The sequence below is a fragment of the Lemur catta genome, chromosome 25 (genome assembly GCF_020740605.2).
Source record: "Lemur catta isolate mLemCat1 chromosome 25, mLemCat1.pri, whole genome shotgun sequence".
Classification (NCBI taxonomy): Eukaryota; Metazoa; Chordata; class Mammalia; order Primates; family Lemuridae; genus Lemur; species Lemur catta.
This window is the reverse complement of record NC_059152.1, coordinates 9,752,541-9,766,212: the sequence shown is the minus strand read 5'-3', so window position 1 is coordinate 9,766,212 and position 13,672 is coordinate 9,752,541. Positions and strand designations below refer to the sequence as shown.

The window sequence follows — 13,672 nt, the reverse complement described above, 5'->3', positions numbered from 1 at the left end:
GGCAAAAAATGGTAGTTTAGAAAGTAGCTTTGAGTTCACCCTAATCCTTCTGTTGTACTTAATCAGCGTTATTCATCATTTTTGCTTATTTTAATCAGGGACTTATTATACAGAATCCCCCCAAATTGAACAAAGTGCCTTAATTTTCTAAGCCCATAGTCAAAATCAAACAGAACTTGTACAGAAATGATCAACTAAGCCAAGGCTTTGCCTTTGATCTCTTTTTTTCCCCAAAAGACCTTTCCAATAACAAACCCTCCCGTCTCCCCCATGTTCCCTTCCCCCATACCATCAAATGAGAACATTAGATAGTCTTTGAAACAAAATTTTCATTTGGTTTAAAATCCTTTTAAAATTTGGATTTGACCCTCCCAGCAACAACAGAACGAATCCTCCTTCTTGGCTAAACTGCTGCGTAGTGTCACAAGGTTTCTGTCGGAAGCTGGGACAGTAGGTGCCAGAGCTGGTACATTTCACCAATGGGCCATGGGATTTTTATTTATTTCTTAACTGAATTTCATTTCAGGGGTGAAGCACTCAGTACTAAATTGATTTTTTTTTTAAAGTCCCGGGTAACAAAAGGGCGTTTTGAGTAATTCTCTTGGTCAAACACCACTCCCATGGCTGTATCACCCCACTAGTTCCTGACTCTGTTCCCCCCATAACCATCCATTTTTGTATTTCTTTTCAAAATACCCGAGCAAATGACATTGTTGGTAGTCTACAGATTATAACAAGGATTTGAATAAAAAAGGCAGCGCATATGTTCTGGAAGGTATCGTCACGTAATACCAGCATCTTATTAATTCACCGAAGCACTTTATAACAAAAAAAAGTAACAAACCAACAAAACAGGGTAATTTCTCCTTGTCGTTTCCTTCTAAGCCATGGGAATGCCACTGATCACGAAGGATCTGACATAGGACGATGCATGTATGTCCGGGGCCATGAATAGTCCCAGGTCCCACTGACGTCCTCAGCAGGATTCAAGGGAGAGGATAATTTTATTTTGATCATGGCACGAATCCACTCTGATTGTAGGCCTCGGCCCCTCTATGAGCCTACAAATTTTTTTTTTTTTTTGCCAACTCCAGATTCAAATATTAAATTAAAACAGATGTGCAAAAATAAACAAATATCCGCCACCAAAACAAACCCGACCCCTCCACAGAACCACCAGCTTTGGGGAAAACCAATGTCCACCGTTCCACGTCCTTGTCCTAAACTCTTAGGACAGATCCACACTCCTCCTTGACCTGCGGTGGGTTCGATGTCCCGAGAGGCTACAGAAGGGAGGCGCAGAGCTCTAGAAGTGCCTGGGGTGGTCTCCACACCCCCTCTTGGGCCACTCCTCCTCCACCCACCTGCGCAGAACCTTCTCCACGTCGGCCCTGTGGTAGAGCCTGCAGAGCTCCATCAGCTGGCCCACTGTCCGCTGGCTGTTCCGCAGCAGGAACTCCAAGGTGGGGCTCTGCGGCCTCTGCTCCAAGAAACACAGCTCGTCGTAGGGCATGCCCCACTTGCTTGCAAAATTCCTCCAGTTCTTCACCGTGGGGTGACACGGGTCCAGCTTTATCCTGATCACATCCAGTAAGTCCTGATCATTGAGCAAGTCACTGATGGTGGGAGCCCGGAGCGAGCAGGAGGAACAAGTGCAGTTTTCTTTGCAGGACTTGTCCTTGCTGGTATCTACAGGGAGAAACAACATGGTGCACACGTCAACAAGAGGCTCAACATACGTGTTCGTTTCTCACGTCCTTGATTTTCCTGCTGATTGTCAACGGCATTCGGTCTGAGTATGACATAGCCTCTCTTACAGAGGGCTTTTTCAGAATACTCATTTCTAATAACGTGTTATTCTTTATAGCCAAGGATGGGTTGCTTTGCCAGAAGCAGTCGCAAGATTTTATAAAGCCAGTTTCCCTTTCTCTCCGAGTCTCTGTGTCTTACAGCGTGCATTTGGGACACTGCTGGCCAGAATGAGGACAGGAGCCCTGTCTGTGAGCGGATCATCAGTCCTGCAGGGGTCACAGTCCCCCGTGCCCGCGAGTCACCCGCCTACGCTTGCAGCATGCCTTTTGCAAGTTACCAGTCAGCCCTGACAGCTTCTTAACGCCACACACAGCACGGTAGGGTGTCAGGGATTGCACAATGCTTGCAAAGGTCTTTTTAAAAAACACACACGCACAAAAATGAAAACTGGAATATCCACTCCCTCTACATATTTGAAAAGGAGTGATCCTTGATAGTGCCAGAAAATGTACTGTTGAAATTTATGGCCCCCTTATCATTCCTGTGTGTCTTTATCTTTCTTCACCCCCAGGGCTCCCTTTGAAGTGGAGCCAGCACCCTGGGGCATGTGCAGTGACAGAGAAACAGGCAGGGAAGGCAGCAGGCATTTCAGCCTGGCCTCCTCGTGAGGAGCACACTCCCAGCCCAGCCATCCCTCTTGCTGAGTCTTAAAGATCCAGGCGTCTTGAGCCTCATTTTCTTACTTGTTAGTAGGAGGATGAAGTCAGTAGGGAAGAGGTGTTGGCAAGGCACTTAAAGTATTAAGCGACATCTACACAACACGGCAAATTAAACAGCTTAAATTCTGCAACAACACCGAGTCTCGTGAGTCCTCTGAATTTGGATTTTAACAGCCAAAGGCTACTCTAGAGATCACCGGCTTGGAAAATTCTGGGGGAAGTGATGATGACTTTTATTTAGTACATTGTGATATTACATTGAGTTGTGGCCTTCTCAATTTAGGAAAGGATTTGGACAGAGGGAGTCACTTTGGTGTTCCTAAAGTTGAGAACCAGCAAGTTCAAATTAAAAGGTCACAAAACAAGAGCCACGAAAATTATCCTCCTACTCTTTTACCTGCTAATGTGACTTCTGGGAAGCCGCCTAAGGAGATAATCCAAAATATATATATATATACATGAATATTTTTATTACAGTGTTTATTTACATTATCAGGTTTTTTTTTTTAGAGATGGGGTCTTGCTATATTGCCCAGGCTGGTCTCAAACTTCTATCCTCAAGCAATCCTCCTGTCTCAGCTTCCCAAGGAGCTGGAAGTTCAGGCATGAGCCAGGATGCCGGGTTTACAGTATCTGTTTTTTAAAAACAACTTAAATGCCTAAAGTTAGGGGGACTAGTGAAACAAATTATTGTACTACTTGAGGGAATATTATTTAAGTAATTATGAAGACTATATAGCAACCTAGAAAATGTGATGTTAAGTGAAAAATGCAAGATAGAATGTATGTATTCTATGATTACAATCATGTGAAAATGCAAGTTAGTATTACTATGGGGGGAAATGGATAAATAATAATAACTACTTATCAATAGAGCATCCTTCCTCTTTTCCAAGATGTGATTATACTTCTGAGTCTACCCCTTCCTATCTTCTCCGTGATGTGTTTCATCAAATGGCTCCTTTCTTCCCTCTCACCTTCAGCCGCCCATCTGTACCGATTCCCTCTCCTTTATCTACAAATAGGTATAGGTATCCTCTATCCTAAAAAATAAGAACCTCAAACTACCCTCTTCTGGCTTTAGAACTCACTTGCTGAAGCCACTTTCTCTTTCTCCTCTGTAATTCACCATTAAACTTCTGGAATGAGAATCAAAACCTGCTGCCTCCATGCCTCACCCTGCTCTTCATCTTCATCTTCCTTGGCTTCCAGCAGCATCTGACCCAGCCCAGTTCCCACCCAAACTTGGGGAGACTGGACCCGGTTCTCTGTACCCCAACCGCTGGCTGGAGTCCAGTTCTGATTGGGCAGAAAAAGTCCCTCTCCCAGGAGCCCTCTCTCCGATTGCCACACGGCTGGCTTCTTTGCATTGTTCAGGTCTCGGTGCCCCTCTTAGCTAAAGTGGCACCTTCCCCCTGCCAGCCCCAACCCCAGCCCCCGTGCTTGCTATCCTCGAGGCACCTCCCACCCCATGAAAGGACTTGTTTTGTGTTTATTGTCTGTCTGTCCCAACTGGAATAGAAGCTCCAAGAGGAAAATGACTTTAATCTCTGATGTCACCGCTGTATGCCGGAGACACAACTGGTACTCAAGAAATATTTGTTGAATAAGTCAAATGAATGAAGAGTGTGATATAAACAAATAGTCAAATTAGAAACCTCTGGGCAGCCCATGAAGAGCTATCTAGAAATTTTCAAACCAACTGACACTTTTTTTTTTAAGAGAGAGGATCTCACTCTGTCACCCAGGCTGGAGTGCAGTGGCATCATCATAGCTCACTGCAGCCTTGAACTGCTGGGTGCAAGCGATTCTCCCACCTCAGCCTCCCGAGTAGCTGGGACTACAGGCATGAGTCACCAAGCTGGGCTAAATTTTAAAATTTTTTTAAGAGATGGGGTCTCATACCCCCAGCCTCAAGAGATCCTCCCGCCTGAGCCTCCCAAAGCGCTGGGATTACAGCATGAGCCACCGCACCTGGCCCCAACTGACACTTTTTGTTCAGTGCTAACTGAGCATATACACACAGGGCTGATGAAAGATTACTGGTTGCTATGGAGAAGGAGTGTGCTGTGTACCCTGGAGATTAACAGCATGAGCTTTCGAGGCGGCTAACCCCTTGCAGATGTGCGACTTGGACAGGTTACTGAGCTTGCTAAGCCCGCGTCTCACTCTCTGAACAGGGATAATGACACCTCTCTCACAAAGTGGCTGTGAGGATTAAATGACATAATCCCTCAAAGCTCCCTCCTAGCACATGGTAAGCAGGCACTAACGAACGGAATAGCCGTGGGTGAGTGTTAATAACCAACAGCCTTTTGAAAAGCAGCAGTTCTCAACCTGGGCAGCAGGATGAAAACCCACCCCCACCTGGGGGGAAATCTGCAAAACCCCGACGTCTGGTCCCACCCTCGGAGATCCTTATTTCATTAGTCTGGGGTGCAGGCAGGACGTGGGGATTTTTTTAAAGGCTCCCCCGGGACTTCTAATGTGCAGCCAGGATTGAAAACCACTGCCTGCCTTAAAGACATTCGACAGAATAAGTACTAAGTACTTAGTCGGGACGGCCTGCCAAAGGTAGATTTTGGAATTACAACCACTTCTCTTTGGGAGATAGTGTGGCTGTTGGGTGATTAAGCATTCTAGGATACACCATGTTTCCCTACACTCACAAGCAGATGAGTGGGTTTTGCTACGGGGCATTTTCTCTCCCTCTCTCCTTCCTCTTCATCCTTTCTTACAGATACATTTTTGCAGGGGTAGAGACAGGATCTCACTATGTTGCCCAGGCTGGTCTCGAACTCCTGGCCTCAAGCGATCCTCTGGCCTTGGGGTCCCAGAGTGCTGGGATTACAGGCATGAGCCATAGTACGTGGTCAACACCATACATTATAACTTTAAAGAAGAGTTCAGCAATCAAGCATGCTCGTTGATGTCATTTAAAACAATTGCAGGTCAGGCCAGGTAATGCTAGCACTTTGGGGCGGCTGAGGTGGGATGATTGCTTGTGGCTAGGAGTTTGAGACCAGCCTGAGCAACATAGCGAGACCCCATCTCTTCAAAAAATAGAACACTTAGCTGGGCGTGGTGGTGCATGCCTGTAGTCCCAGCTACTCGAAAGGGTGAGGCAGGAGGATCGCTTGAGCCCAAGCGTTTGAGGTTGCAGTGAGCTCTGATGATGCCACTGCGCTCTATCTACCCCAGGCAACAGAGTCAGACCCAGTCTCAAAAAAAAAAAAAGTAAGAGGGTTAATGTCCAGTGGTGCCATGTCTAGCTCTTAAGCATGGGGCTGGCAGGTTATAAAATACCGGTCAATTAACAGTTAATTGTGAACTGGAACAAGATTCAGAATTCACCAAGGTCATGATTAGTTGAGCCTAGAAATGGCTCCAGCCAGGATGTTGGCAGTGGATCACAGGTTGACTTAATGTGTCTCCCTGCAGGGGAGGTGGCCTTTCATCTCGCGCACTCTGGCTTTGGGGGAGCTATTACCATCGGAGTGTTTCCTTCCAGTGTGTTCCAGGACCACAGTTGGCTCTCAGATCATTTACCCGTGTTCCCCAGGATAACGAGGTCTTGCGTTAATTCAAGACAATTAGGGAGTAAACATTTTATATTGGCATCTTTCGAGACAGCATAGTATTGTGGTTCTGAAATAAACTAACATGATCCCAGGTGTCTGCACGTTGTTAGATTTGAAGCCTGCAAAATACCAACAAGTGTCAAAGTAGAGTCCCATCATGAGTTGTGCTTATTATGGGGATACCTTCATGCTTTTTTTTTTTCTGTGTGTGGTTTGCAATGTGGTTGGGAAAAAAAAACATATTGAAAATGTCAGTTACTGGCTTTGATAAAAACCATTGCATTGCCACGCACACATGCTCCAGGATTCATCAGAGGTAAATTCTATGCTAGGAGCTGGAAAGACATGAAGAACTATTTTTATCTACTAAGAAACTGACCCAAGGGCTTTTGGTGGGCGTTTGATCTCTTAAGCAAAGGGGAAAACAACACGATTGCATTCTCTCTCTCTGAGACACCCTTTTAAGGAGGAGACATCAAGTTGGCAGCAGCACTGGGGAGTCTAACTGACAAACTGGGTGGGTCCCGGCAAGGAAATCACACTGCGCCTCAATTTTGTCATCCAACAAGATGGGAGTGTAGAAGACACATAAAAAAGCAGCAAACGCTCCCATAGGAAAGGGGTTAAAACCCAGGTTAAAATTCAGCAAAGAATTTTATGCGAATTTGAATCATGTGGCTCTGAAACGATGTCACCGAAACATATTAACCAAGTGTCACTTCATGGACCTAATTTGAAAAAAGAGAAAATCCTATCTCCCTTTCACGTCTATGGGAAAGTTAGATTATCAGGCAAGTGCTGAATTATGCAACGTCACCAGAAAATCATCCTAGAAACACTTGCAGCGGGTGTGACAGTGTCAGGGGACATGTCATACCACTGCCACCAGAAAGGAGTACCGGAACCAGGGTTTTTCTTCAATTCCTTCTTCAGCTTTTAAATATAAAAATGATGCTTCAGTTTATTGGGCACAGTGGGGAAATAAAAATCTTCCAATTTGGGGGATCTTTACAATTATTACGTATATTACTGAGTCTTATTCCTTTAATGCCCAAATGTTTTCATTTGGAAGATTGGTATAAAAACATAGTCAGACTTTAATGTCTCCTCTAACAGGGTAAACTGGACAGAATTTGTTGTTGTTTTAACCCAGTGGCAAAGTCTTTGACTTTCTTGTGCTCTGCCCGGGCGCTGATGGATCTATGTTCGGTGGAGCCCAGCGGGACCACATTCTGGATTGTGCTCTTTCCCTTTCCTTGGTTACAAACTGTCAGCTGTCCTTCCTCTCTCCTGTCCAGGGTCCTTCCCCATGTGGCTTATTTTAACCAGCCACAGACTGGATCTCCGATAGCGAAGGTTTTCCAATGATAAGAGTTAAATACAAGCTGGGCTCTGAGTGAAGGCCCCAGGGTCCCATCCAGGGACAGGAGCAAGCTTTTGTGAAAGGCGTTTTGGCAGCCCAGAGATGGACTTTAGCTCTGTCTAAATTTCACCCTCCTGGAGCTCGCTCAGCCTTCAGCATCTGCAGGGAGGTAGAGGCAGCCCGGTGGGATCGCTGGGAGCCGGCTCAGGACCAGGCCCAGGCCTCGAATCCCACTTCCTCCTGTGTGACCGAGCACTATGTCACTACATCTCTGCGGTGAAGAGAGAACAGGGCCATCCCGAGCTTTACATCTGCCAAGTGTTCAGAGAGTGCCCGGTACCCGGTCTGTGCCAAATTAGTGTTTGTAAAGAAAAAAAATACAAAACTAGAAACATTAGCCAGGCGTGGTGGTGTACGCTTATAGTCCCAGCTACTCGGGAGGCTGAGGCAGGAGGATCGCTTGAGCCCAGGAGTTGGAGGTTGCAGTGAGCTGTGATGACGCCATGGCACTCTAGCCCGGGGAACAGAGTGAGACTTTGTCTCAAAAAACAAACAAACAAATACAATTCTGATGATTCAGATCATTAAAAATATGTGTTTTAAACGATGTGTAAAATATTGGTGGGGTTTTGGAGTTTTTAAAAAATTATTCCTTTGCTAACTTGTCTTAATGCTCACATTATATCTTCCTTGTGATTAATTAATAAGAAATCTAAACACCGTCAAGGTTTCTGTCTTGTAATAAAAAAAAAAATGGGGAGGGAGGAGAAATAAACTTTAGTGTTTCTTTGGTTAAACACACTAACCAAAAGGAGTGCAGAATAACATGTGACCGAATGTCAGGCAGGTCCCTTTGGCTTGCAAGGGCCAGAGAGAGATGGCCCAGCTGACCCTCGTCTGCCTGAAGTCCCAGGGCGGCCCCTCTCTCCCACCAGGCAAGAAACAGCAATGACAAGCCCACCAGGAGAGGAAGGGGGTGCTCAGTCCCGACTGTGCCTCTGGCCTAAACCTGCCCAGTTCGGCCCCTTCTGTGCCCCTGACAAGCAAAGAAGGGTGAGCTCAGACAAAATATTAAATATTCCTTGAAGGCTTCTGTGAAATTTTATAAGCTATAACTTCCCTTGCGGTTTGCCCTAGCGTGAAGTGTGCAAAGTTGCTCTCATCTGCAATACAGACTTTCAAAGTGAACAATAAACACAGTCTCGAATATTATCTGTGACGCAGCCACACTAAGCTGTCACTGCAGCCCAGGTATCCTTAGAGTCGATCATTTACCTGAAAGGGGGTCTCCAGTGCTGTCTGGAAAGCCATTTTCTTCTCCCTAAAAACCAAAAAAAGCAACCATCATTAAAATTATACCCCAAAATGAATGCGATCAACATTCCAACCTAGTTAAATTTCCACCGAAACCTGGGCGGAGGGTGGATCATAAGAATCATATTTTAATGGGCGGTGACACATGGCTCCCTCTGTAATACAAGCCCCCTGTGCTGTGTCCCAGCGCCCAGACCTCTGCCAGCCACACCGCAGACACTCGAGAAATATTTGTGAAATGCAGCGGAGTTGCTATTTTAAACGGTGGATCAATGCACGCAGCAATGCACCAGGGTTTTATTTTTATGTTACATTATGTGTTATTTTCCTTAGTTTATTTCTTACCTGCTCTTTGTTGGGCTTGCTTGTTAGTCTAAGGTACAATTCTTTCTCTTATCTATTATACTTATTTATTTACGTATATATTGCAAAGCAGCTAAAACTGGGAAAAGGTGGTGTCCAAATCTCTGCAGAGAGAATAGTGTTTCTGCCCCTCTGATTGGAGTTCTGGTTTTACAACCAAGGCCGTGCTACGGTATATGGCGAGAGGGATTCACTCTGATCTTTTTGGAGGAGTGTGTGTGTGTGTGTGTGTGTGAGAGAGAGAGAGAGAGAGAGAGAGAGGGAGGGAGGGAGAGAGAGAGAGTTTTCCATGAAGCCAGCAGAGGAGAACAGTCCCAATACACCTTTGTTTATGTTATCCCTATCTTTATACAATTAAAATCTCTCTCATCAGCTAATGTCAGCCCTTCCATCCATGGAGCTGCAGAAGAAACACAAGAGTTGAATCAAAAGCCTCAGGTTTTGTACCCTCAGGCCCTGCCCGTCCCAGTCTGGCCTGGGGTCCCTCATTTGTGTACCCAGACGGCTGCTGGCCTAGCCTGGCTCAGAGCCCTGTGCTCTCAGCTCTCTGAGAGTGTCACCCCTAAAGATGTGCTAACTCCACGCCGTTAGGTGCTTTCAGCATTTTCAACAGCCTTTCTCTCTTAACCTTCTAAGAAGCCTTTCTCCTCACCCCAAGCTCACCAATCCCCAATCTCAGCAGCGTATATACATCTGCCTAATCTCAAGTCTAATTTTTGTTTCCACACAAGAGCATTGCCATGTTTCCCCACCTAGATTTCCCCCCTAAGTAATCGAAATATGCCTTGCTTCTGGTCGGGTCACCTTCCTCACCTCTGTATTTTTTTTCTTTTTTTTTTTTTTGAGACAGAATCTCACCCTGTTGCCTAGGCTAGAGTGCTGTGGCATCAGCCTAGTTCACAGCAACCTCAAACTCCTGGACTCAAGCGATCCTCCTGCCTCAGCCTCCCAAGTAGCTGGGACTACAGGCTCGCACCACCATACCTGGCTAATTTTTTCTATATATTTTTAGTCGTCCAGCTAATTTCTTTCTATTTTTTTAGTAGAGACGGGGTCTCGCTCTTGCTCAGGCTGGTCTCGAACTCCTGACCTCGACCGATCCTCCCACCTCGGCCTCCCAGAGAGCTAGGATTACAGGCGTGAGCCACCGCGCCCGGCCTATGCCACTGTCTTTACTGGAACAAAAATGCAAGCTGCTTACCATGGTTCATATGATTTTTTTTTTTCATGAAGTTGTACTTTCTTCTCACATTTCCCTAATTCAGTGAGGAATGTGTATGCACCTGTGTGTGTGTCAGACAGAGAGAGAGAGCGAATGTGTGTATAAGAGTTACAGGAAGTCTCTGAAGGCACAGAAGTCTCTCTCTAGGCAGAGTTTTGCTTTCACAAGGCGAAACCCGACGCCCAGGACGGCAGGGCCACCACATGCTGCTGCACGGGGCGTGCAGAGACCTGCCTTGCCTCGTGTGCACAGCCTGGCAGGACAGGGCAGGTGTGCACGATCCTTGATCGGCACAGTCACGGTTCTGCTCTCCAAGCTGGAAACCTGGGCTGAGGAGACACCTCCCAGAGGTGTCGAGATGACACACAGATGTTAGAACTTGACGGATTCTTTGTGGTACTTGAGGTCCCTGCTGAAACCCGAACTTTTCTGTGAGTAGAAACTACCTCTCGTGGCATGGCTGAGTCGAGTGAGAAAATGTTACCAAGGTACCAGGTCTGGCCAAAATTATCCGCCTGCTGCAGGCAGGCACCATGACTCAGAATCACCTTAATGGCTGACAAGGACAGAATTTAGAGACATATCTACGATCTGTGTTCCTGGCTCTGATTGGCAGGTTGTGCTACTTTGTACGTTAGTTTTCTAAGAGTGAAATCGGAAAAGACTTATTTTTGTAAGTTTTCTGGTCTTACGGAAACCACACTCATGCCTTTGGTCAACTCCTGTTTATTGAGCAGTTACTATGTACAAGCCCCCTTATTGGAGCCTGTGTACAAAGATAAAAGGACCCGAGCCCTTGACCTCAAGACGCTACGCTGGGGACAGGGAGAGCACCCAGATGACCAAAATGTGAGGCAGAAGAGGGTCGGGTCCAACAGGCGGGTTCAGGTGAAGTCAGAGAGGAGAGGTTTCTTTCGACAAAAAAAGTGAGAGGTGGTTTCTTGGAGACAAAGATGTTTGAGATCGGCCCTGCTGAGTGGGGACTTGGAAGAAAGAGACATTTGGTTTTAAGCCAAGGCAACGAGAGGGACAAGAGGGACGTGGGAAGGAAACAGACTGAGGCTTGTCCCGGGAGCTGGATGTCATTTCACAGACAACGGGGAGTCACCGAGGGGCTCTCATCAGAAGCAGGGCATCCTCCGGGGTGTCTGGGATCAGGCTGCAGCGTGTGGGACACACGGGGATAAGGGACAGTGTGGAGGCCAGGTGACAGGGACAGGGGAGGCAAGGATTCATGAGACCCCCACACACTCCGGGACAGGAGGGGGATGGAGCAAGAGCCATGCAGAGGTGCAATCACTAAGGGCTGAGCAAAAGGAGGTGAAATGAAGAGCAAGTTTTGAAGAGGTGATGGCTAAGACGGTGTGGCCAGGCTCCGTCACAGCGACCTTGAGTTGAAAACATGGTCCTGGTCCCCGGGAGAGACCAGGGCAGGAGATGGAATTACGGATGTGAAAGTGATTCTGGAAGGAATGACCGGCAGTGGAGGCCAAGCTGGGAGGTCACAGCCAGGCCCTGAACGCCTACATTTCAGTGGCGGAGAATGGACATCAGAGACGGGGGAAGAAAAGCAGGAGGAGGCGACAGCATGAGAAGTTGCAGAAATGTCACGGGCTCTGAGGGCAGAGGGAAGACAGGATTTGCTAGGCGGAGAGGAGCAGTTCTAGTGGAGGGGTGGAAGAGACACCAGCTAAAGCCAGGTGGGCCGTGAGACCCTGGAAATGGCTGGAAAACCATGCATCGGCCTGCAAGGCCACCCTCCTCGGCCTTTCCTCGGCTTCGTGTCCCTTCTCTGCAAGGCCTCAGCTCAGACATCGCTTCCTCTGGGATGCTCTCTCCAAAGCCCCGGTCTGGGTTCTGTGCCCTGGGTCCCCTCCCAGCGCCCTGTCCACGCCAGCCCGCTGGGTGCTCGTTCCACGGGTCTGGAATCTCCCTCTGCGGCTCTAGACTGCAGACTGGACGCCAAGGATCTTGTCTGTGCTGCACCCTGGGGATTAGCACGTGGGAGACAGAGTTAACAGCACGTGTCTGTGGGAGGAAGGAAGGAAGGAAAGAGGACTCGAATCCAGACCAGGGCACGGGCTGCGATGTTCATGATGTTCTCTGCACCCCTCCCTCATCCCCCAAACCCCCTCTTGGCCTCTCCTGTACTCCTGCCTGCTTAGCCTTTGCCAAGTGCCTGGGTGCTGGATTCGTCCACCAGCTAGGCCCAGGGCAATCTTTAGTTCTGCGTGAACCCCACTCCACGGGGGGATTCCTGGGCCTTGAGGCATGTACACGTCTCCCCTGTTCTAAGCCAACCTCCGAGACCAAGCCCCCACCCTGCCCCCCTCCTCACCACCCCCCATTCCCTCTGGGCATCTCAGTGACTGACAGCTGGGCACACACGCCACGTGCCAGGTACATGATTCCAACTGGGTTAGTTCCCCTCATCCTCCAGATTCCGAGGGGCTGAGGACCACCAGGTACCAGTGATGACCCGCTGGAGATTTGTGTTTGGACACCTTGTTTTCATTCAGAGGGAAGTTCCAGTATGAAGTGCTGGTTTTGTAAAAGGGAACAGTTGCTCAGCGAGGTTGGCTGTGTATGCCGAAGACAAAGGTGTATGTAAGAAATCAGTTTATAAAAACCATGCATGCTAAGTGAGTAAAGGAATTAAAAATTCCGTTTATACAAAATCTTGCAAAACAGAAGGGTGGGAAACTTGGAGCAACTTTTTTTTTTGTTAGAGATGGGGTCTTGCTATGTTGCTCAGTCTGGTATCAAACTCCCGGCCTCAAGCGATCCTCCCGCTTCAGCCTCCCAAAGTGCTGGGAATACAGACGTGAGCCACCGTGCCCGAACCCATGGAACAACTTCTAAAGTGGCTTAAAATCCTTCAGTTTAAGAGGGGAAAAGGAACCAGGGCATTTTAAGCTAATCAGCAGCATCAAGCTGCTATTTTACTATCCTTTCTTTCCTTTTTAAACTTCTACTCCAATTACCATTTTTGCCTGAATATAAGTTATGAAGTTTAAAAACTTATCCTTGAGGAAAGAGGCAATTTCCTTAAAATCCAAGTTCTTTTAGACTGTCTCCCTTCATGGGGCATACTTGGACGTATCATTACTTTGAACAGAGTTACTGTTTGTGGAAAACACGCATGTGAACTTTACTAAACTGGGGGAAAAAGGAGGCAAAACAATTTAACACAGATTTAGCAATTTTTCCTGGGGGGGGTGTGACTTCAAAATAGCAATACAATAAAGTGGTTACACTGTGGAAATTACAAATACATTCCCCCGGGATAAATTTTTAAAACAAAAACAAAGCATAATGCTGTATAAATGGCTTAGGATAGAATTTCTGGAACCAGCAT

At 47.1% G+C, this 13,672-nt stretch overlaps 1 protein-coding gene across 4 annotated transcripts in view; it reads right to left on the bottom strand.

Moving 5' to 3' along the window:
* Window positions 1-312: 312 nt before the first annotated feature.
* EDARADD (EDAR associated death domain) overlaps window positions 313-13,672 on the bottom strand; it is a 54,192-nt gene continuing 40,832 nt past the window's right edge. For all 4 annotated transcript variants that reach the window (XM_045537259.1, XM_045537261.1, XM_045537260.1 and 1 more), the window contains exons 5-6: window positions 8,691-8,736; window positions 313-1,689 (exon numbers count right to left, since the gene is read on the bottom strand). In XM_045537259.1, the coding sequence (XP_045393215.1) occupies window positions 1,307-1,689; window positions 8,691-8,736 (429 nt within the window). In that variant the 3' untranslated portion in view covers window positions 313-1,306. The remainder of the gene's footprint in view (window positions 1,690-8,690; window positions 8,737-13,672) is intronic.